This window comes from Homalodisca vitripennis, chromosome 4 (genome assembly GCF_021130785.1).
Source record: "Homalodisca vitripennis isolate AUS2020 chromosome 4, UT_GWSS_2.1, whole genome shotgun sequence".
Classification (NCBI taxonomy): Eukaryota; Metazoa; Arthropoda; class Insecta; order Hemiptera; family Cicadellidae; genus Homalodisca; species Homalodisca vitripennis.
Window position 1 is genome coordinate 81,221,301 of NC_060210.1, and position 26,769 is coordinate 81,248,069.

Here is a 26,769-nt window from a genome sequence, read left to right on the forward strand (position 1 = left end):
AAGAAATGATTAAGTTGACTCAGGTATATTGTGTGGATTTCTTTTCAACCATCTATAGTAAAGGTGGGTAGCTTTTATTCCATTTAATTGTTTGACCTAAAACTAGACTTTCTGTTTCTGTTTTGTTTTCATACATAGTCAGAAAAATATATTTTAAAAATTTGTTATGTAGGCTACATGTATTTTGTTCCCAAGTATAAGAATAAATCAATTTTATCGAGATGTTTCGTTAATTTTTCAAATTTTTGTTATCTTTCAGGACTGCAGTTAATTCACAATCAATGGTTTCACAACCTAATTATGTTTTATTGTAACTGAACTGGAGTTGTAGATTATTAGTTTTCTTTTTAAATGTAACCAATTTTATTACAAAAAAAGTTAATCTCAAGAACCTTAGTCTAAATTGACCACTGATTGGAACAAACTCATAGTGACTTACAAGTTGAATCAACTCATAAACCAACATTGTATTGGATATATGTACTAAGAACCATACCCCATAGATCGGCCAAAAATTAATGTGCAAATAACAACATTTCCCCCCAACAATTTACATGATGTTGTTAAAACAGCTAATCATTTGTTTGTAATATTTCACTAGAACCACTCAAAAAATAAACCCTTAATCAATTAATTATAAAATGTATAAGAATTCTGAAACTTATATCAATGCAGAAAATAGAAGTTATTAGAACATTGTCAGAGGTATCATAACTATAAACTGATATCAACTACAGTAGTAAGAAAAAAAGCTTAAAATATACCTAAAAGATTATATATATATATATACATACATTAGATATTAATGTATATACCCTCATAAATAAGAGTTTTTGTGTAATTTTATGTACTATCCAAAACATCTCTCAAATATTGTGCGTATACACTATTTAGCTACTTCATACACCCATCAGTGCCAGGGTATAGCCCTCAACATTTTATTCTCAAATTATCTAGAAGGATAAAGATTTTTCATACAGAAAGATTTTGAGTCATAGAAATGGACTACTGAAATTTTTCTAACTTGTCTGTTAACAAATTCTCATAATATAAAATTCTCACAAGACAAAAGTATCTGCCATGATAAAATTGTTTGTTATGTTAAATACCATTAAAAAAATTAGATTAATTCAAAAACCTTACTGCTATCAAGGTCAGTTCATTCTGAACAATAATATAGCAAAGTCTATTTTTAGAAACTACAGCTCATATGATGGTAAGAACTATGTGACAGACATGTATCCAATTGAGCCGGTAAATAGTCAAATTCAGAGTAGCACATCTTCCTACTTTACATCATAATCCTAACCTTAGCTATTTCTGTCTGTTCTTATAGAAATGAGGATTTATATTCCAAAATAAATAAAACCCAATTTACAAAATATATGACAATCTTTTTTTATAATCTAATGTTGCATACTTCTAACAGTGTCCCCCTCATTTCAAAGAAATCACTGTAATTTCATACGAAATAGAAGAATATTTGTATACACTTGGATTCAAAAATATAACAAACATTCAATTTATTTCCAAATTTCTCACACGGACTTAAAATAGGTGATCATGCCTTAACCCAGAGAATGAAAATCAAATTATTGGTAACTGTATGAATAAATATGATCTGGGCGAACGTAAGGTTAATGACAGCAATACAGATTTATACCAATTTCTGGGTCAGGTAAGGTAGATGATGACAAGTATCACCACTAACAGAGTCACCACCATACCACCAAATAAAATGTACTTGTCTTCTCGAGCACGTCGTTCTATCAACCGCATTGTCGTATTCGACAGACCTAATGTGCTGGCTATGTCCAAAATCTTACGATGTGCTCCTTTTATTGTGTTTCTCTGATCTCTTAGGCTATCCAAGATCCCACTTCCGGAACGTAACATGTCATCTACTCCTCGATTAGCATTCTGAAAATTAAAAACTTTCAATACAATCAGCATTTATTGCTAAATTAATTTTAAAAATATCAGATTTATAAATTATCAAATTAAGTTTTTTTTTTTTTTATAAAGTTAGTAATTAATAAATAAAATGATCAGGTATATTATGCCTGGAAAGTTCATATGATCTCTAATAAAGTTCAGTAATCTGTGAACATTTGTAATAGGTTATCAAGTTGTGAAAAAATGTTCTGCTTTTTATGGACATTGAACAGAGTAAAGTTATATAAGTTATAATAACACTTTATTATATGAAATAATGAGATATAATGTAATATAAAATGTATGCGGGTAATATTTTCATTAACAAGAAAATAATGCAATACACTTGTTCTTTGGTTTATAACAAAATCACAGCTTTCACCACAGATATAATGTATGTGTTATATAACATTTTATCTGAGTACTGAATATTCTGTGATACTTCAATATTACATCACAATTCACAATGTAATATTGAACTTGTTCTGCTAGACATTCTAAACCTACCAACCGACTCTGATATTGATTTGATGGTGTGGGATATTGAGATGAATATGTTTAAGACTGCAAGATTTTTGAGAGTTGAACTTGATGACCAGTTGAAATTTTACATCACATTACTATCCACCTTTGTAAATTTTACATGAAAAATTATTAATTTCGTTGATCTTTGCACTGCTTAACTTTCCAGGTTTAGTGATCCATGACTGCTTAAACGGCAGTATGTACCCATGTGTAGGGGGATGGGGGGAAATCGGCAGATGCTTTTTTATTCAGATTACAAAAGTAGGAAATTCAAATTAGTGTTTATCTTAGAAAAGTAAAGTCTTGCAAGGACATATTCTGTTAATTCAAAATTCTAACATTTTCTTGCATCTCAGGGTCTGTTCAATAAGAATCAGGACTGGTTCACTGTATCCTCAACGAAGTGGTGGAAGGGGATATCGTAAATGCTGAATTTTACGTGTAAGTACTGACACATCAGCAAAATCACGTAACTTGCATGCAACCAGCCATTGCGAAGAATTGGAAACTTCACCATGACAATGCGTTGTGCCACGGTGGGATTGTTATGCGGCACCTGCCGGCGAAATTCGGTGAGGCAACATTACCTCCTACAGCCTGGTAATGCAGCCCAGACCTGGCTCAACCAGACTTTTTCTTCTTTCTGTGAATGAAAAGGGAGCTTAAAGGATATTGGTTCACCTCCATCGAGGCGGTTCAAGAGGCGATGACAAAGGTTCTCAACAGTATTCCAGAAACCAATTTCCAGCGGGCTTTTGACAAGTGGCAGACGTGCTGAACTAAGTGTATCAATGCAGGATGAATGTATTTTTAAGATTATTAAGTAACTATAATGATACCTGATTGGGAGTGCCGATGGGCCGAGCGGTCTAAGTCGTTAGACTTTGGGTCTGAATTAGAGATAGCGCAGGTTCAAATCCTGTCTGTGACCATTGCACTTTTTACCAGTACAATCAACCTCGTACTGCATTGACTCTCCCCCTTATTCTGTTTGATAAGATCCTCGCACAGGCCAGTGGCCCATTAGAACAGACAGAATAAGGCTTAAAAGGGGATTAGTCTCTCCTTTAAAAACAAAAATAAATAAAAAATAAATTTTTATTTTAGAAACCAGTCCTGATACTTATTGAACAGACCCTGTACATTTTAGAAACCCTCAACTTAATGAAATAAATTTCTAGCATGTCCTGAATCCCTTTCAACCCACTCTTACAGACACGTGTTTTTATAATGGCATATCTTTTTTTAACAGCCTTCCTGACGACACTCTTAAATTGGTGTCAAACCATAAAACTCAAAAAATTGTAAAAATTATGTTTTACTCTACTCTCCCACTTTTATAATAAATGTTAGGATTTTGTTAAGATCCTTGAATAAAGGAAAGTCCCAAATTCACTGTACATTTCAGCTTTATCATTTTTTTATTTAACGTTTTGGAGATAACACAGGCAGACTTGTACCAAATTTATAAGAGATTGTTTTATTTAGAGGCTCATATAACTAAACAAAATATGTAAACTATCAATAGTATGTAAAAAAATAAGTAAAATAAAGGTTTTTATGAATAAGAATGAGAAAAATTAATAAACACTGTAGATATTGCACAAACTGACATAATCAGAACTTCATTGTGAGTAAGCAAGTATTGCTTTAAAATAGGTGTGGGCTTTCTACTTGTATTTTGATAAGTGATCTGACATGTGTTATTAGTTCTCCCTAAATCAGTAGCAGGGATTGAACATCTTAAAAGAGAGTACCTTTTGGACCTGTCAGGCATAAATCTCTCCCAAATCAATGGAGAAAATCTTCTCATCCTGGGTGCCTATGAACCACCAGATGCTCCCTTTGAAGATGCACTAGCCCTACTATCAATAATGCACTTGAAACTCTGCCCTCTCTGAGACGTGGAATCTGCATAGTTGGAAACTTGAATTTCGACTACCTGTAAGATTGAAGAGATAAATCTGCCTTAAATGAGCTTTTAGCTTCTTTTGGCATCCATAGGTTGTCTTTCCCTGCCACTAGAATAACGAGCACATCACAAACTTCAATTGATCTAGTATGCACAAATCTCAACCAGGACCTGGTAAATACAGAAATAATTAATGAACACCTGTCCGACCATACTGACCAAATATTAACTTTAAATTTTCCATCATTAAAAAATACATCAACTGTCTCTACTTGGCACCAATTTAATTGCAATACAATGTTCACTTTCAAGGAAACGATCACTTATCAGCCCTGGTATAGAGTGCTCATGGAGGACGATGTAGACATGACTTATGCTAGATTCATCACTCTGGTGGTCACTAATTTGGACTTCACTTGCCCATAAAGGACATCTTGCAACAAGCCTGTGAAACTTAAAATAACTTCATATGACACAGAGGTGAGCGAAAGTAAGAAAGCCTTTACTGAAGCAAGTAACAGATTTATTCTGACTTGGAAGATTGGAAGACAAAGTATATCCAGCTCACAAAAGCTTTATGATCTCAAGCTCAGATCACTAAGGAAATCCTGTCAGCAAGAAGTATATGTTTGAATCTGCAAACAAGAACATACCCATCTGGTCAATAATTAATAATAAATGCAGAAAGAAAGATTGAAAAACTCAACATACTCCATATGTTAACTAAATATAGCTGATGAAACAATCTGTGAATTACACAACATTTCCGAACATTTCAAAAACTACTTCATCAATGTGGTCATAGGTGCCATGTGAAAAAAGTTATACACCCATTAATAATACTTTCACTGTTGAAGATCATCACATCATTGAAGATCATGCTCCAACCACAATAAATTAAGTTCTGGCGATCATCAGAGCAACCAAATTATCCTCTTCTGCTGGTGTAGACGACATCTCTTCAAGGATCATGAAATTTTGTGGGGAAGAATTTCTGGTTTCTTTGATCAATGTGATCAATAAGTCTCTGGCAAAAGGGGTGTTTCTATCTAAAATGAAGATTAGAAAAGTATACCCTCTTCATAAAAAAGGATTTAAAAAGATTAAATCAAGAATTACAGACTGATTTTGTTGCTTCCCACATCCTCAAAAATCTTGGAGGGTTGCTTTAAGTAGACTTGCTCTTGGAGAGATCATTGATAGATCATCCCTCGACCTGAGCAAGGCATTCGAATGCCTCGACCACAATATGATTCTAGACAAACTCGAATATCTTGGTGTTGTTGGAATAGTTTACTCTTGGTTTAAAAGCTATCTAAGCAATTGAATGCAGCAAGTAGAGTTTAAGGAAACCATATGTGATATTACAACTCTGACCAGATCGAAGGCACTAAATTGTCAAAAGAGGAGTCCCTCAGGGCTCGGTCTTGAGACCAGTGCTATTCGCTTTGTTCACAGCTGATCTTTCCAACTATGTTAGCCAGAATAGAAGGACCATCATGTTTGCTGATGATACCATTCTCCTGTCAAGCAATAAAACAGCAGAAGCACTGGAGGTGAACAACTTCATTGCAGTGAGCTCAGCGCAAGACTACTGCATCAGCAAATGAAGACTAAACTACACAGCTAATAATAAATTTTATTATTCAGAGAACTTTTACAGCTTCATACATGGTCAATATTTAAAGTAAGAAAAAGAGTAATATATGAATAAGAGTAATATATAATGTAAAATTAGGTTTAGTAAAAAACATTGACAATATAATAAACATTTTAATGAAACATTTTTTAATGAAAAATGTTTTTAAATTATTTTTAAATGAATGATAGCTGTTAATCCTATCTGGAAGATTATTAAAATATTTTGGACCAAGGAAAACAATGGACTAACTGAACATGTTGGTGTTATAACTTGGTTTAATTGAGAAGGATATGATGAGATAAGAAGATCCTTATGTCTGGTTGGATACTGATGTTGATGAACTGGAAAATTAAGCAAGTGTTTGAAGGTGTGCACACATACAAAGCAGATAAACAGTGATTGTAAAGTTAAAAGGCGTTCTCTGTGAAACACCTTTCAGCAATTGTCTATGCATCTCGATCAACATATTAACCTCACAGCTTTCTTCTGCAGTTGAAAAACTCTCTGTATGTTTCCAACTGACGCTGCCCCCCAAAAACAGCACACCGTACAACATCAAAGATACAAAATAACCCTGGTAAACAGACTTTAGAACAAGTTATTCCAAAAAGGATGCAAGATATTTCAAAGAAAAACACAACTTCCCAACTTAGAAAAAAGACTATCAATGTGAAGCTGCCAGCTCAATGATAAATCCATGTGAATAACGACAAAACACACAGTTTTATATTCCTTGATCAATAACCATAATCACATCAGACTGCTGCCCCAGCTAATTACCTTGGTTTTGTCAGCATTAAATTTCAAGTAATTATGGAAAACCTTAAAGATGAAGTCACTAGTCCTCCTAACATTCAAACCCTTAATTCAACAAAACACTTACGTGTGATCCTTAATGACAAACTGTCTTTGAGCAGCCATGTTGATTTACTTTGCATGGAACTGAGCTTTGCACTTTTCGCCTTGAAGCGTGTTCGAGCCATCAGTAGAGCCAAAGCGAAAGAACAAGCTACCATGCCCTCTTTGAGTGTCACCTCAGATATGGTATAATATTTTGGGGCAAAGCAGGAGAACTTGAAACGAGCGATGGTGCTCTAGAAATGCATTCTTCGATCCATGACAGGTCTTTAATCAGGGGAAAGTTGCAGAGACACCTTTCAAAGCCTTGGAATCCTAACTGCAGTCTCATTATACATCTTGGAAACAACTGATTTCGCTCTAAGGTCTTCTCTTTCAAGAAATGGTAACATTCACGGCTACAATACAAGACACAATGTCAATTTTAATCTTTATACCCACAGAACTTTTATTTTCTCAAAAAACCCTCATATGCTGGAGCAAAGCTAATCAATATGCTTCTACGATTATTAAAGAAAAGCCCACCCTCCACATTGAAGAAGAGGCTCCGGCAATGGCTTGCAGTAATCCCAATATACAGTCTAGACGATGTCATCATTCGTGCAAGACCTCATGTCAACAACAGCATTTGATATTAAGTTACATTAAAAATAAATTTTAATTATTAACTGTTTGACACCATTATGTGCTTGAAGCTTATGAATGAAATTATCTGCATCTATCTAGCACTATAAAACTAATGTTCTGTTACATAATAGTTCTTTCACAATCTGTAAATGTGGACTGGCAGTGTAAGAGTTGAGAGCTGATAGACCTTATTAACCAACCTGTAATGATGTATTGTGCTGAACCGAATAGTCGATGATGATTGACGTATCATGATCTGTGTGTGTGAACCTTCGACTAAGCAGTTCTTCTCTCTCTTGCTCTTCTTGCTGTCGTCTGTACATTTCATGTTGGTGTGATCGTAATGCAGCCTTGAATATAAATCCAAACAGTCAATACCATCATAATATTAAGAGCACAAAACTAAATTGGCTAGAAGTAATTAAACAGTTATGGTTATTGGAAAAGGCTAAACAAGGGTATAAAAGCTGTGAAGGAACATTTGCCATCATTCAGTGATACAAAAAATCAGTAGCACTACGTTTTGAGATATGCAATCTGATATCTTTCTCAGGTGGATAACCATCCTAATATATAACTACATAGGTGAAAATAAATAAATCATACAAAAGGGTTAGAACACACATAATTCAGCAACTTCTACATACGTCACACCTAAAACAATTAAGTAACAATCACTCACATTACAAAAAATAAATATAACAATTTTTAATATATATGAAAACAGTTAACATGCTTTCATCTAAAACGTTTGAAATCAGAAATGTGCAATCTATTTCAATGTAATTAATAGAATGATAAAAGCCGCTAAATAATAAAAAGGAAAATTTCGCTATGACATCTGAGTTAGGAGTACAGCTGCTGTACTTACTCTTTATTTCCTTTATAACAGCATAACTTGTATGGAAACTTGTATGGACATCAGGGAGGTCATTATTTATTTTTGGGTCTAATTAAGTGGAAATTCTCCTCCAGACCTTGGAAAATGTGAAATATTTAGCCTTGGCAAGTGGTTCTTTGAATGACTCTTTTATAGCTGACAATTTATGGCCAAGATAACAAAACACTGAGACATAGAACTTTGTAAGTCATTTACTTTTTTTAGAATCCTGCATTATTTTCCATTTCAACCAAACTGAATTTCTATCTAAGAAAAGAATACATTCTCTTGCCAATTTCGGCATACCTAATAAAACTAAAGTAAGCCTAATGGCTGTGTTTTGCACTTTTTGAATTCTACAAGCATTTACCCTTGATGTAATATTTCTGTATAGATGTTACTAGTAATACTAATCATGTTAACACTAACAGTAATGACTGCATTTTCAGCAATTTTGCAGACTTTGAAAGCATATTTCTATAGCGGTACATTTAGACTCTCAACTCTACCCAATGCCCGCAGTATGATATATATGTTACATGTCCACTAAAAGTGAAGCCTGAGTCAAGTATAATTTCCAAAATTTTCACTTTGTTATATACTGCCAAATTACTGCCATACAACTTAATCTGTAGGTTTTCTCGTCAAGGACCTAAATAATAGGAAGTGGGGTCTCTGACCATTGACTGACATTGAGTAAATCAGAGTTTATTTGATCAACTGCCTCGCAAAACACGTCCGACTCATATAACAAATGCAGCTTATAACTATTCACAAATAAATTAGAAGTACAATAATACACACATTGGAAAAGTAATAAATGTGTAATTAAACAAAACTGGTCCAATAAAGTTGCCTTAGAGAACATTCTGCTTTCTGGCAAGCAGCTATGAGTACCTTTTCCTATTTTGGTACTGTCATATAATTCCAAGGTATGAATGTATCCAGCTCACGTTTTCTCCAAAGCCAAAGTAATTAACCTTTACTACAAGCATATTATCACTGATAAGACTCAAAATCTAGTGAATAATCAACAAAGCAGACCTAACTCTTGTATTGTACTTTCCATCAACTAGATCACTAAAAATATTTGTCAAGCAGTGCAGGTACGATAGTTTTCTTTAAATCTAGATTGTAATTTTGTGCAGTATATTAATAATTTTTAGGTTTGTAATTAATTGGCACACTACCATCTTTTCTAAAATTGTTGATATAGCTGGAAATTGGTCTCAGATGTTTTAACGCTTGGGATCGAGTTGTAGGAGAGTTCCCAGTTTGAATCAACATATTGATTTAATGAGTATTATTGTTCTCAGGGCAAAAGGATACACAAATTTTAATCTCTGTTTAAAAATATCGTAGCCACTAGATTTCATTTCACGCATTGCCATCTTCTTTGTCTGTCACAGCTGTAATATGTAATTTATCTGAATATTGTACATGTTAGTTTTAATTTTTACAAGTCCATGTCCTCTTTGTTGACATCAGCCACTTCTTTTGAGATACATGACTTGAGATTAGTGCCCTAAATTCTTCCTCCTGGATCTCAATAGGAGGCGGCCCCTACCCTCAACCTTATCTATCCAGAATATCCTGTAACTCCGGAAGCTACATAAGGTCCTTATAGGTCTAGGAGCAGTTTATAAGCTTCTTGTTCTAAGAGAACGAAAAAAATAAAAGGCTAAGCAATGTTACAAGCATATTAAAATAATTACGAACATTAGAATTACGAACAAATAAAAATATTCTAATAGACAAAAATAAAACCAGAAGTCTGAAACTATATGATTAATAATACTATGCAAACATAAAGTTGTTCCAATTAAAAAATAATAGTCTAATATAACTATTTATTGTACATAATGTTATTTTATTCAAAAACTTAAGTAAATTACTCATATTTTAGCTAGCACAATATTTTTGGAAATGCATGAAAAGTGATTGACAGGGAGCCCTGACAGGCCGAGAGCACATTCATTCCACTACTCCACTTGTGAGCTCCATACAGTAATAAGTTAAAATTTTTTCAATACTTCCAGAAGTCTAAGGAGTTTTTGAGGAAGCTAACTTTCAGCAAAGTACATCTTTTGCTTTGTACGCTGAATGGACTGGACCACTCATTCGGTTGCACCCTAGCATAGTAGACCCCGGCGTAACGTAGTTGTCTCAAGGACTGTCATAAGTCCAATTTCACATTTTGGAAAGGAGATTCGAATTCCACCTGCAATTCGACGGGTGAGGTAACAGTGTATATACCACCCATGCAGTTCATAATATTGCTGAGCACCAAAGTTCTAATATTTAACTGGCATACGTTCAATCAATAGATTGTGAATATGTGTTGGTCTAGCATCCCATCAACCAGCTAACTCACTTCAAATTATAATGTTTGAATGCAGACTCTGTCACCATCACTGACTTGGGAAAGTCCTGATTGGATGAGGATGAATACATGTACCTTAAAAGTGGTTCAGAAACATTTTCTACATACACGGGAAACAGGTAAGAATGAGGTCACTCCTTTGGTTTCACACCAATAAAGGACAAGCACCAATTGAGGGGTATTTTATCCCTTTAAACATCAAAAGTCACAGCTGGTACACTTCTTGTTGCATAAAATATCAGGTTTGTGGAGCATCAATTTTATTTATTGTTAAATTCTTCGTTATTGTTTTTTTTTTTTTGTTATATGGTATTTTTCTCAACCCACTTTCTAACCTAATATTTCTTTGGAAAATATTAAAGAAAACATGTCTTTGTTATAATGATCCGTTACATTTGTTGTTATTTTTATAAAATGTGAGTCAAATATTTTAATATTACCAATTATTACTCAACATAAATACAATGCTATAATAGTGGAAATAAAATTGTAAATATGAAAATAGCCAACTGTGGCAGTGTTACATACTGTGGCTCCAGTGTAAAAAATATAATGTTAATAAATACTGAATTATAAGGGTTTACACTAAATCTGGTAATTTATAACTTACATAATATGCACACTGCCCTAAAATGTTTGAAAAGCAACTATGAAATATATTTTATAACACTGTTTTGCCCTCTGACAACCCATTATAAGCTTATTGGATTTCAGGCATTTAAACTTCAGAGATTTCATTATTTAGAAATTGTAGGCAAGATGGTGGTATCTTCTAATGGCCACTAATTTTCCCATGCAGGTTTTGGATCCTTAGACATAATTTAAGAGGAAATTTGTTCATGAAAAAGTATTGTGCATGGATGGGATAATTCATGTGGAAATGGGGTGCCATATGATGCTAGTAGCGGGAATTTGTCATGTCAATATTTAAAGCTGCAAGACAAAATCATTCAATGTTATAAGCATTTCAAACATTTTACACACATTTTGTAAAATTAAATTCACATAACTTTTTCTCTGTATTGTGTATTTTGTAATTACTTAGAATTAAAATTAAATTATTAGAAAGAATTCTTGAATCTGAATTTCCTAGTATATTATTTTAGTTGTGATAATAACAATTATAAGAAATTTTAAAACTTAAGTTTTACATTTTGATTATAACACCAAAAATACTTACACAACAAGTATACACAATTTAAAATAATATATTAAACAAAATTAAAACACCTGGGATGGACATACTGACAATTATACCTTTTTGTTTCTCGTTTTGAACGTCTTTCTAAATTTTAACTATATAATTATAGTTATGATTATATAACTATAATATAATCATAACTAGATGTAACTTAATGTAATATTATCATAAAAGTTTATTAAAAAATCAACCCTTCAACTTTCAATGTATGTATAATGAAAAATCTTAATTGATTTGACATACTGAAAAATTATAATAAAGAAAGTGTACGTAGTAAAAAAGTACTTAAAGTATATATTTTTATGAGGGTCTCCGATCCCAGGTGATAATTGTAATGTACCAACATACAATTCTTATTGTTTAATAACTCATCATCTAGGATTTCGAGGGTTGAACCACCCAATACAAATTATCTTACCTGAAGATGTTTATTGTCATATTTAAGCTGGTCTACTCGAATCTTTGCATTTTGCCTCCTGGATATCGGTTCTTTGTGAACCATAATATCCAACTTCTCACAGTTACTGTAAAAGAGGAAAAATTTTAAATATAATTTTAAGAATAAATGAGAATAATTTTAAAAATAAATACATTAATAGAATGTCTTTGAAAATCTAATGAGAGTTAGAATGTACTTTAAAATTATATTATTGGTTACATATAACAAGTCTTTGAAACAATTAATCATTTATTGTTATATCTTTTAAAGAACACAGAATTAAATGCTGTTGTCTTACTGACAGGGTCAATAATTATCTGTAACTTTTCTTCTAGATACTTTGGTATTATCTGGAGGCCACTAATTTTAGAAGTTTTTCTTATTGGGAACAAAGAACAGACTTTATTTGACTTACTATGAAAATCACATGCCATTATGAAGATCGGTTCTTGTTTTCTGCCTCCCAAAAGTAAGTGGTGCGGCGAGAAGATGCCACTGTCCATATCTACGACTTGTTATTACGCGATATATGTAGGTATAGATTAGTTTATCAAAAACATTTTACTTATTATGCTTAATTTATGAAATTTTTATTTTTGTGTTAAACATAAACAAAATATACAAAAATAAAAATTTCTCATTTATTGGAGTGTTTGTTCATAAATTAAGCATTTGGTTTCCAATAAGAAGAAGCTGGTAAAATGTATTTTACTAGTAGTACCAAAGTTAGAGATAAGCTTTACGAGCGCTCACATGATCACATTGGTCGATCTGGCTTACGAGCGCTCACATGATCACATTGGTCGATCTGGCTTACGAGCGCTCACATGATCACATTGGTCGATCTGGCATATGATCTGAGATGGCGAAAATTCCGATTGGAAATAAATAAATAAAAACATACTTTGAAATAATACCTAAATTCCAGCTCAGATCACGTGAGTGCTCGTTAACTTTTTTATATTTATAATACGTACTTATTTATTTTACCTAATTATATAGTATATGACAAATAGTATAAATGTATACTGCATGAATATTCCAGTTTAAAATAAAGATTTAGAAGAAGGTACTTCAGTATTATCTGTGTATATAGGGATAGTGTGACATCCTTCTTGGAGATATTGGTTGCTTTTAAAAGGCAGAAAACAAAAACCAATCATCACAATGAAATATAATTTTCACAGTAAGTTAAAAAGATTCTGTTCTTTCTAATAATATGGTTTTTTAGGCCCCGGTACGAAAAACTCTCCCAAAAAATGGTGACCTCCAGATAATACTGAAGTATCTTTCTAAATCTTTATTTTAAACTGGAATATTCATGCAGTATACATTCATACTGCATCCAGTAAATAAAATCATATACATTTCTTTGCCCTCTTTAATATGATGAGATGAGTTGTAATCAAGCTTTTGGGTTCACCCATAATAAATTCCATAGAAATACATATGAAATTACATTGAATACAGTAAATTATAAAATAATATTATACCATTTTAGTTTATATCTACAAATATATCCTAGTAGGCCATTATTAATATGGATTATTTCTACAGATAAATTAAAAAAACAATTAAATGGTTATACAGACTACATTTACTTTAGAGGTATTAGTAAGATGTACTATTTTAAGTAAAATGTATTAATTTAGACTACTTACCTTGTTATTTGATCTATTCTTGCTTGTATTTCTTTTTCTGTTTCTGGATTTTTAAGGGATAGATCCTGGAAACACTGCTGTGTTTCTTGTAAAAGTCGATTCGTTTGATGATACAAGGCTTCCATATTAAGATGTTCGAAGTAGATACCTTTTAAGATACAAATGCTAGTTAAGAAGTGAAAACAATATTGGCAATCAGGTTTGTAGTGACCATCTTAAAATTTGAATATACTAGAGAAATTAGCATAAAATCTAATCTTTGAAATATTACTTTATTAGTTGGACACAAACTTGAAATGAATTAAGAATATTTAAGAGTCCCTTAAGACTATTAGTTTTTGTGTAGACTCCTATATACCAGTGAAGAGAAATAGGCCTCCATCAAAATGACATTTATTAAATTGAAAGGAGATTCAACATTTTGGTTTCAGTAGTTTGGATAGTCATGAATATCAATGATTCGATCATGGTAGTCGCCACTTATTACACTGCAGCCTATATTTGTAGTGTTTACATCATTAGCTTATGGCTCTATACAAAATACATCTGGGTATTAACCAACTAAATACATATGCCTAATTAAATTTTTTTAAATGGCACACTACATAATTTTGGTCACGATTGATATTTATGTACATGTATAATTTTTAAAGTGATTTATTGCAAAAATGTACTTTACTCAGAGCATACAAAAACAAATTTCGATTGACACATTCTCAACAAAGTATACCCAACCGAATACATACGATCTTTTATAACTGCCATTGTATACCCAATAGAAGAATTTTACTCTAGTGTGTTTAACACCTATGGAGCACACATGTTAGGCATTATCTTAGGAGTGGTTTTACTAATCTGCCTGTTTGTATGTATCATTCAACTTAAACATACTAGAGCAATCTGTTTAAGGCAGTTTAAGAAGATAAAACTAAATGTAGATTGTTTAAAAAAATACTAGCCTATGTTGCCTAAAACACACTACCCCATATTATAAGGGGCTACAGTATAAAGAGCAGCCTCTAACAAAATCGGATGATAATTATTAATTTCAAATATCCATACTATCGAATACGAAATTTGAGCTATAGATGTTCATAATAATCATTGCTAGCTTTCTTTATGTAGACTAATTATGTCATTACCAGATGTTATTTTGTTTATGTAGAAGGCTAATGACGACAAGAACAATGGTGATAAAACTCATTTTATAAAACTCAATGTGTTAAATGGCAGCAAGAAAAGGAGCTAGCTCCTTAAATCCAAAGTGTTCTGTTTGTAGTGAGGAGATGAAAACTAGAAAAGATAAGACATTAAGACCACCTCAAGACACAAAATAAGGATTTATTTGCACAACATACAGCACTTTCTCGAACCAAATATGTAAAACTTAAAATAAAACATAGAAATAAAACTGACGCATAGAACAAGCAACAAACTATCCCAAATTATAGGAAAACTTTAAAGACAAAATTTCAAATGATAATAAATCAGAATTTTATGAAATTGGATGGGATCACTGTAACAAAACGTATATTGGTCAAACAATAAGAACAATAAAAACACGATTCAAAGAGCATTTATCACACACAAAATATAGAGAGAGTTGAAAAATCTGCTGTGGCCAAGCACTGCATTAAATCAGGATACAGAACATCAATTAAAAATTTAAAATTGATAAAAGTAACAAAACCAATGAACTTAAATGCTTGGGAAATTCTATATATATTTATATACACAGAAATAAAGAAAAACTCATAAACAATGAAGAAGAACCTATTGAAAATCCCAGTCTTCTTTCTTCTTAATTTATTTAAAAATTAAAATATAGTCATATCTAACGTTTCATACTAGTTGAAATATTTCCAAAATTTTTGTATTTGCACATTTACACCATACGGTTTAATATTAACTGTAATAAAAATAATATAAATATTTATTTGTGGAGTCAACCTGGTGATGAAACCATTGGTTTTGAAAGGCCTTATCCAAAAAAATAAACTATATTGGAAAAGTATTGTATAATAACATTTACTACTACAGTAGAGTCCCGTTAACACATTGACGGACGTGAATGCTATAGCAGTCATGATGAGTGACTGCTTTAACGCCACTTCAAATCCTTGACTACCTCAAAGTGCGTGACTGCTATAGCAGTCATAGCCTATGAGGGTCCCTAGAGAGACACTTTGATATCTCGTTAAGTCCTTGACCTACAGATATAAAATCTATATGTCTAGTCTACTTGTAACATGGAGGTTTGCATGGAAACGAAGAAAAATAGGACTGCTATAGCAGTCATGACCCTGCACATCAAAATTTATTAAATAGGTCAGGACTGCTATAGCAGTCATCACGTTTTCAATATAATAATAAAATTTATTGTAAAAGTTTTAAGAAATATGATACAAATAAGTCAATATAACCCTGAAAATAAGTATAAAGAACACTATAAAAATTGCACACGTCTTACAATAGTGTGGGGATCAGTAGAAAACGTATTTCTTAACCGGGAAAACCCAATTTGACCTCCTAATAAACTAAGTCCAAGAAATTTCTTCAACTCATCAATAGTAACTGGCTTAAAATTCCTCATTCTTCGACCTTTTGCGTGTGGACGAGAACGACAATCCATCAAAATACCATAATTATTTATTGATTGACAAATCATGTTCATAATCTCATCACTCCATAGTTTGTTAAAAACATAATCTAGAGCTATCAACAAAAGAGGTTGTTTTATTTGAAACACCCGACTCCGTAAAGTATTCATTTTCAGACTCTTTAGATAAAACATTGGAACTAAGGATATTTAGACCTACAGCCTCAATATTGTGATCACTTACGGCACTAGTATGTGTGTTGCTTTCAGCCTCACTTACTTGTTCGAAATCACATTCACTTGGTAATTGTACAAAGTTGGTTGTAGGATCTATATCACTTTCACTTGCTAATTCTACAGGGTCAGTTTTAGGATCTCCATCACTTTTACTCGGTAAATCTAAAATTTCTGTTACTATTTTAATTAAATCTTCACTATTTGTAATCATTTCTACTGCAGTAGAATGCACACTATCACTCAGAACAGGTTGACAGTGATTGGACAGTTCGCATTATGAAAGAGCAGGTCACTACTTGTAAACAACTGGTTGACAAGGGCTACCAACTGTGGAAAGGGTTTGCCCAAAATTCCAAGTGAATATATAAATTAAATAACACCTACTTGATCACTTAACGTTTTGTGATAATTGAGAAATGAATTAGTTTAGTTCCTATTAATTTTTTAATTATGACTGCTATAGCAGTCATGACCCTAAACATCACTTGTGTATTTGACTGCTATAGCAGTCACGGCTATATACAGTAACGTAGTCATGACTGCTATAGCAGGCACGTCACCTAATACAATTTATAACAATCGCTATTGTCCATCAATGTGTTAATCCGACCTAATTGGGACCGAGCCCTATTCGGATTATGTGATTGTTCGGATTAGCCAGAATTACAGAAAAATACGGTTTTAAACTTGAGAATGGGTCTATTTTGTTATAGAATTATCAACATTTTTTATTAAAATATGTTTTCTGACTGTTGCATTTTATTTCTTGACAAATAAACGTATTTACGAATACTAAGCACATTTACCGTATTTAGTGTGAGAGTTCTATTGTTAAGCAATGTGAGCGTACTGGATATTGTACGGGTCCACGCGCTACGGGACGACGAGAACCTGGGTGATAAAGGAGAGCTGGTGCCACACGCAGACGGTGCAGCAGCGCTTAACCTTGCACTACGATACTTAGAGCAACAGGCTACTGCTACACCTGCCGATATCATGTTTATCACACGATGGTGAAACTACGCGTCATCCAATGCGACAGAAGACAATAACTGAATTTATATCTTTTAACAATTAATATTGTACTCAATAATAATATCAGTACTGTACGTCCAATTTTTGTTTGATTTCACTTCTTAAACAGTAATTTAACTCATACTTAACCTATAAGTTTCAATTTGGTACTGTATTTAACTTCATTATTTATGTACTGTACCGTACACAATTTGTCTTAATAAAATACTGTATGTCTATTTAATTAAAGTTTTCTTTGTTTATGTACGAAATGATGCACCCATTTTCATTTTTTAAGTAATTAGTTCCTATAACTGTTCATTATCGTTATAAATAATTCCTCCTGGACCTGTTCGGATTAACCGACGTTCGGATTACACGTGTTCGGATTAGCGGGACTCCACTGTATTTTAAAATCTTTTTCAATTCCTCCAAGAGTCTTCAAGACTAAATAAAGTTTAGTTATTTTATGTAATCTGAAACAATTAGATTTCTTTTACACATAAAAGTTAGCTTGTCTATATTAACATTTGTAAACCCACAATGTAATTCAGCTCGACATCGTCGTTCAAAAGTCATTCAAAGTAAAAACGGGTAGAGTACGATAAGTGGACCTGGTTGTTTATGTCAAAACGATCAAAGGATATTTGATTATTATACCCATTGATATAATCAACCAATAGTAATTAATTAGAATAATAACTGCACCGACTGTACACACAATTTCATATTTTAAACAGAATTTGTTCTGTACATAACTTCTTTTAAATTAAATAAGATAGTTAAATTTAGAAAACTAATAAAATTAACTGACATATTCCCGTTCACCCGTCATAATTTTTCGTTTGATTAATGGTTATGGGTTTTTTATTATTTGACATTACGTATTGTTTAAACTATTTCTATTAATTTGAAATATGTGATTTTAGTTTGGTATTTTATAACGTTGATATCAATTGATACTTATGTTATTCGATTTATAAAGTATCGATGGTTATAATAAGCGCTGTAAAAACCGGATCCGCTTATCGTACTCTGTCCGTAAAAACTTGTTTGGAAATGAATTCAAGATTAAAATCATATGTTTCCTTACTGACTAATGGTGGCAATAACAGTGACATACGTGTCTCCTTTATTTCACAAGCAGTCGCGTTTATCCTTGAAAATATGTAAGGTAAGTAATGTTATTGTTTTGTTGTAACTATATATATTATAATTTAATTTGTAAATTATATTAATATTCATACATTAAAATCCAAGATTGAAAACTAGTCAAACCATATTGTTCTTTGAAATATCTATTACGTTATTTGGACCGACATTTTGCTTTCAGTCCTTTGGATGGTCATGAATAGCGATGATTCTATATCATTCAATAATATCAATTATCCGATTGTGTTGGTGGCCGCTTATTACACTGCAGCCCTACCAGGTTACAACTAGGCTATTAGAAGGCACTACTAAAAGCATTGGGTAGGGTACAATAAGCGGACCCGGTTTTTTATATCGAAATTGGCAAACGATATTACTTAATGATAACCATCCATATAATTAATCGATACTGATTTAATTATTTTGAACAATTAACTTAAATAATCTACATCAACAGCTGTAGACACTTTCAAATAATACTCGTAATGTAATATTTCAATTTTATATAAGTAACATTAGATTATAAAAATTGCAGTCTATTTTAGAAAACCACACGACATTGCTTTGAAAGATGACAATACTTGTGATAAGATTTGTGGGAAAGAAACAACTGTAACTTTCAGAGGAGCAAATATGGTCGTCTTTGGTTTTCCTAATTTTGGTTGTAATAATTTGTTTGATCACTGTAAATATTAAATTCATATTTTAATTTAAAACATATGATTGTTATTGAGGACTATAGATACTTTTATATCGATTGATAGTCTAGGATTTGAGATGCAGATATTAGGTATCGATGATTACATTCTTCGATATAAAAAACCGGGTCCGCTTATCGTACCCTACCCAAAGCATTGCCCTACAGAGTCATCACCATGCTAAAAGGCCTACCCTTAGCCACTGCATCAAAATAGGTTAATATATTGCCTGGTTCTGGCAGGTTCCTCCTTGCAGGAGATTAATATCCTTCTATATGTCTTAATCAACTATTACAGTGTGTTTAATGTCATGTACCCGTATGCAATTGTCCTAAGTTCTTATTCCTTAATTTACTGTAAATATCACTGAAATAATTTCGATACAATATGAAATAACAAAGTACTGTATTTTACTGATCTGTAAGTACTGAATTGAATTCCTGACGAAAATCCGCAAAACATACCTATAACAAAAAATGCCTTAACTCTATTGCATTAACTTTTTAAAATGAGTTTATTTTAAAATAAAGCAATCTTAATATTATAAAAATAAAATGACACAAACCGACAACAAAATCACTAAGTTAGCACAAGGCAAGTTCATAGAGAACATAACCTAACACAACACTCTAGTCTACTTACTAGGTCGAGCAGACGGTTACCGTTGGCAGTGTCACGAACACGAACGTGTCAAAAACAGCTGTAGTCTGTTGCGTACAGTTTTGCCAGTCAGTGTCACCGCAAAAAAATACCCATAATGGATCAAAACGTATTATTTTTCTATAGTACAACCGGAGACTAAGCACGTATGGCGCTCGAAAGGATTAAATGAGACATTCTTTACTAATGCAATAATTATTAACCATAGTTATGTGACGAAATATATTTCTGCTAAAAACAAGATACATACAGTTTTTCGTGGAATCGTTAAAAATAGTTATTGAAATTGAAGAAGTACTTTACAAATTTAACGATTACCCTTTATGAATAGAAGCATACTATGATGATATGTTTACAGAAAATTGACCTGAAGCTTTATCAAACGTTGTACTTCAAAAATAAACATGTGGAACATCACATTGCGAATTAGAACAACTCATAGCACAAACTTCATTAAAAATAATGATTATCTAATCATCTTCACTTCTGTTCTTTTTATGTCATGGGAATCCTCAATATAACCTGTGATGTGGGTTTCCACCATCTGGAATGGTAAAACACCTGTATATATTAACATTTTCACCCCAGCAACCTATAATTCTCTGATTTAGATATTTATTTTGAAGAGTTGGTGGCATTATTAATTATATTATACTTAATAGCTAACAGTATTTTGGTAGATACTTTTCATTTTGTTTTAAGATAATTACTTTGGATTTTTAGTTTTAAGCCTTTGATAACACATTTTTTTTGTTTATCTCTAAATGTTACAACATTCTTAGAAGTTTTAGTTTTAAATAACTGTGGATATAACTTAATTTTGCTTTTCTGCATTTAGAGTTTTATGAAAATGGTTTTCAAAATTCAGTTACTATTATAAACCGATACAACGGAGTATGAAAGGATCTGTCAAAAGAGTTGTCCCACAAGACATGCGGACTGTAATTTGATCATATTAAAAAAAGATACTGATAGGGTTTCTTAGACTAAGAACAACCGATGTACCAAGTTTTAATTCTAGTTTTATGTCGATACAATGAAAAAGAATGTAGGTTTTTGGTATGTACTAAATTTTTCTAGGGCATTTATAATAAAACTTATCGCACAGACGGACGGGCAAAAACATGTGTTAATCCCGATCGGGTAATAAAGACAACTAATTCCTTTTATTTCTCGTCAAATATTGTGTTGTTTAAATAAAGATAATCCCGTGGAATAAAAGTTGTTACTGTTTCGGTTTAACTTCAGAAAAGATCTTTTTATTTTGCATTATATATGGTTATTTTGGGACAGTTTTTTACTTATGCTATGTGAACATGATGACCTGTGATTGCAATTTATATAGAACACAATGTTCAATGTCATTAACGGTTGTGTTTAATCGTATTCCGAATTCTTAAATGATTCAATGACAAAGAAAAAAATAAGCCATTATTGTTCATTTGTATATATGAAATAATATAATCTGTAGCACCATCAATCTTAAAAAATCTTTTTAAATATTTGTTAACTACTTATTAAAACAAATATATATATATATCAAATATTTAAATTGTGAAACAGCTATTATTGTGGGTAAATGGCTTTCTCAATTAATTCATTTTTAAATGGCAATTTCACAATTCAAGCCATAAATAATATTGTATTTCTAATTTCAGGTTTACAAAATAATCTTTAACAACAATACTTCTCTTTACTGATTTGTACGGTTTTAATAGGAACCATATAATTATATATATATAATAATTGCGTAAACTTAGTGTCTTATTACAATTAATTTATTTATGGAGTTTTGACAGGTAATCCTTCTTCTAGTAAACCTGTGAGGGATTATTTTACTTAGTATACCTTTCGATTATAAATAATCAATAGAAAAGTATAAATATACCTAGTAATAATCCTCTATTATGTATTTGTTGGTATTAACTAGGAAAAGATACCTAGTAGTAGATGTAGAGGTTCACACTTATGATTTAAAAATCTATTCTTTAAATATCTAGCATCAAAATTAGTTTTAACACCGTATTTTAAAATTTGACAAACCGTGTTTTACCTAAAACTAACGGTATTTTTAACTAGAGAAACCTTTACTTTACCAATGAATTTTTAAAATACCTGCTCAGATGGCCAAGAGAAGAATTGTAATATACGAATAAAAACTGTGTGATGATTTGTGTTTGAATAAATGAGACTAATTACGTGATTTTCTGTAACAAATTTCTCTTTAATTTTCAAACTACGTTGATTCTTACCCTTCCTTCCTTCTTTCCATATACTTTATATGCTTTTCATTAAGTAGAAATTTAGTATGTTGATATGTTCACTACTTTCAGGTGAAGTTCCAAATTATTTTAATCTAATTTAGTTGTACTAAAATATTCATGTCAAACCCATGTCGTGAATATCAATTACAAAATTTGTCGTATCGTATTCAGAATTTGTTGGGGGATCCTATCACCTCATATTTAATGGATGCAGATCGACTTTCTCTTATTTATAGTATTATTTATTAAAGGAACAGGGTGATTAAAATAGGAAAAAACCTTAGATGAATGTTTTAATTGATTCAATTTTTTTTAATAGTCCTTTTCCCGTGTTATGTACACGTTACCCACTAGATGATGTTAGTAAAAGTACGTCTATATCTATTATATTGTAATGAATAATATGAAAACTATAGATGAGCCGCTTTGAAAGCGACCTGCGTTAAGACTTTTTGCGCATAGGGGAAGGGAGGTGCAGGAGCTCGACCACGCCTACCGCCACCCCCTCTTTCACTGCTCGATCTATTTTCTTTACAAGACATAAGTGAGAGCTGAGTGATTTGCTTCTCTGCGTTGGTGTTTTGGAGTATCACGCTATGTTTTGTTATTCTCGTAGTTATGGAACAACAAATACTCCACACATCTCTCTCTCTCTCTTAACTTTTTAAATTTGAAATGATTCGCACAGCTTTCTTTTGAAGGCAAAACGCTCTTTCCAGGTTGTTTGCACACCTGCCCCAGAGTCTTATTCCATATGCAAGGTATGGATAAACAAGGCTACATAAGCCATTCTCAGGATATCGTGAGAACAATGTTTACCCAGATATCGCAAAGCAAACAAGCCTGATGTTACTCTGGTTTTTCTAAACTTTTCTCAACATACATCGTGTACCAAAGTCTGTATTTTAAGATATTTAAAACAACTTTGTTGTATTTTCACTTGTTGTTTGGATAAAAGGGCGAATAATAGAATAAAAAATTATCTGTGTAGATCATTCTTCAGAAACGCAACCTCCTTATAATGAAATTTCAGTATTGTGAATCGTGACTGGGTATTGTTATTTTACGAGTCGCCACCGTCTTTTTTCCACCAACTGCTGATTTTCCTATTACTTGAGTATATTAAAGTTGCTATATTGTTTTTGTTTGAAATAGGTTTTGAAAGTCTAGCCTACTACTAAAATTTGTTAATTTATATGATGATACATCATCTAGACAAATTGTTCACACAGAGAATATGCCATTGTTATTTACCATCAGATAATTAATTAATTATGTTCAACATGTTTTAACTACTTTTATGTTCTGCACCTATGCTTTATTTTAAAATATGCTATAATGGTAAGATAGTAATCTGGTACCATCAGAAAATAAAAAGTAATCTTCCTAAAGTGTCCTCGACCAGGTGTCTTGTAGTCAGCTGGTGCTCCGTTCCCGACCGACTTTCGTGATCCCGTCTACCTGTCTCGCTCAACTCCTTCGTCTCCGTTTCTCTAGTTCATATCCGCTCGGTTGTAACGAGCTCCTCACGCCTGAGTTTTAATGGGGCGATCAAGGCAGACGGAGAGAAAGAGTGGGGGCAGAGCCGAGCAAGAGTGGGGATGGAGGGGCCCCCTCCTGCCAACTACAGATAGCCCGTGTATTAGAATAGTGGAATGAGCAGTCCGCGCGTTCTCGCTCTGTACTCCTCTGAATTTAATTTAGTTCAGTACCTGGCAAACCTATTAAAATGTATCACTGTATTTTCAAACCCCTTTCCGTAGTTTAGTACAGCATACATATATTTAAATTACATTTTCAAAGCTGGATGTTGCAGGATGCAGCACAATTAAATTGCAGGCAATCAATGTGACAAGCCTCTTAAAATGTACCACTGTGTTTTTAGCTTCTACTCTGAATTAAACACATTTCAATAATTTGGTACAACAACATATATATACTCCGTTGTATTGGTTTATTTGTATGTAGAAAAGAGTAATTGCCTGCCATTAATTACGTTGTAAAATCAAGGTTCAATGAAATAAATTTAATTGCGCTGCATCCTGCAGCATCCAGCTTTGAAAATGTAATATATATATATATATATATATATATATATATATATATATATATTACATTGTTGGGGCTTGACGTAGAAACGCTGGCTTGACTTATCAACTATCCAGCCACTTCCGTTTCATCCCAAAATTGACTGGTCTTCCCTCCAAAATTATAAATAGCTCAGAACTAACAATCAATAATTTTCAGAACGTCTCATCGGACAGTAGCAGTGGTGTGGTGTGTGTGGAGTGTGCACTATATATATGTTTAAACTAAATAATTTGAAGTGTTTCTCATTAAATGTAATGTTAATCAACGGCCAATAACTTCCAAATGTAAGTTGGAGAAATTGATTTTGTAATGGGTACTGTAAAGATGAAATTGCTTTCAGATTCAAACGTATAAATACCAGAGTTTTTAATAACCACAGAATAACCACTAGACTTACAATAACAGGAACCACATTTTCATTTAGCTGGTTTATTTTGTAGTTTAGGCACATAGCTGGATGGACATATAGGCTTAAATGGCTATAGCCAATTTCAGCAAATTTCAGGGAGCGAAAACATTTTACAGAGAAATGTATATCATGTTTGTGGAATAATTGATTTTAGGAAATTATGGAATGATATTAATAATCTATAGCCAAATTTTAAATCTACAAAAATTACTAACAAAATTATCTTAAATTTAGTCCAAATAGAGGGGTGTTGGGGCTTGTAACACCCACAGTGGTAAAAACATTTGGGGCAAATTTCAACTTGTATTAAGCTGAAATCATGTTCGTTGTCGAAGTATGCTCTTAGTTCAAATTCGTGTTTATTTGTTTTGATATTTTATCTACAGCAGCTGACAGACAGACAACACAAAGCTTACGCCTGGTATGAAGAGTCAATGCACAAACAAGTAAGGCTTGAGAAATACAATAAAAGCCCTTTCGCACACTCCCCTTGCTTCGAGCCTCGATTATAGATACTTCTTAATCAAGGCTTCGATCGCCAGAGACGGGCGAATAATGCCAATGAACACCTACCGATTATAGTCTTATCAACATTCTTATGTCTCGTTGTTCTGAGTGACAATGGCAGACTTCAATAAATTATATAAATTTGTGTAATTGTAATTGTATCATAAATCTGTATATTCGTAGCATTAGAGATCAGTAGGACTAAATTATTTTCATCATCTGTATTACATAAATATTTCTGTAATATAAGTGTAATATTTCTTACATAAATATAAGTGTTTAAAATTGTAAACCAAAAATATACTCATATATGATCTTAAACTGAATTTGTCAGTTACAGTAATATAATATAATTAGGAAAATTTTGTATTTATTAATGATGTCACGTGCTATGTTAGGTATTTAAGTCAGGTAGTTGTCATTGATTTTGTCATATTTCTATAATTATGTTTTTGGTTGAATATTTACTCGCAAGTTTCTTTTTTAATACTCTTAGTTTATTACAGCTATTACATAACTCTTATTACAGATTTTGTAGCGTAATTATTAATTTATTTATTACCAATTAAGGACTCCACATTATAATATGTTGCTTTTGCCCTATTAATTTGAATATATTCCAATAGCACAAAAAATATATTTACCGTCATTTTAAGCCTATATGCAAAATATGATGAGATTATGACATTTTATTCGTTGTGCACCATCTCACATTTTGTAAAGTGTCTTTGGAGTTATAAAGAATGTTCAATATTAATATAATTAATTCGATATAATTTCTATGTTTTGCAGATATGTTCGGATATAAAACGACTCATTAATTCGGATATAAAACGACTCATTAATTCGAAAGATAATAGAAATCAGAACCGTTCCGAACTGAGGTCGCTATCAGCCGCATGTACAGGGTTTGTCAGGAATTTTCGGGATTTATCGGTACTGCTCGGTTCTGCCCCCACTCTTTCTCTCCGCCTGCCTTGATCGCCCCATTAAAACTCAGGCGTGAGGAGCTCGTCTCGGTTGTATGACAAACGGCAAGCCCCGAGTCTTGCCGAAACAGTAACGAACGCAGCCG

At 32.3% G+C, this 26,769-nt stretch overlaps 1 protein-coding gene across 3 annotated transcripts; it reads right to left on the bottom strand.

Annotated features, from left to right (window-relative positions):
- Positions 1-1,498: 1,498 nt before the first annotated feature.
- Positions 1,499-20,486, bottom strand: LOC124359620 (Golgi SNAP receptor complex member 2). Of its 3 annotated transcripts, none has more exons than XM_046812523.1 (5): positions 20,406-20,486; positions 14,064-14,211; positions 12,382-12,487; positions 7,700-7,849; positions 1,499-1,920 (listed from the first exon to the last, which is right to left on the bottom strand). In XM_046812523.1, the coding sequence occupies exons 2-5, from the start codon at positions 14,186-14,188 to the stop codon at positions 1,675-1,677; spliced, it is 627 nt and encodes a 208-aa protein (XP_046668479.1). In that variant the 5' UTR covers positions 14,189-14,211; positions 20,406-20,486; the 3' UTR covers positions 1,499-1,674. The 3 variants fall into 3 exon arrangements, with proteins under 3 accessions (XP_046668479.1, XP_046668478.1, XP_046668477.1); XM_046812522.1 differs by having other exon boundaries at positions 20,329-20,412; XM_046812521.1 differs by lacking the exon at positions 20,406-20,486 and adding an exon at positions 20,080-20,221.
- Between the last annotated feature and the right edge of the window lie 6,283 nt (positions 20,487-26,769).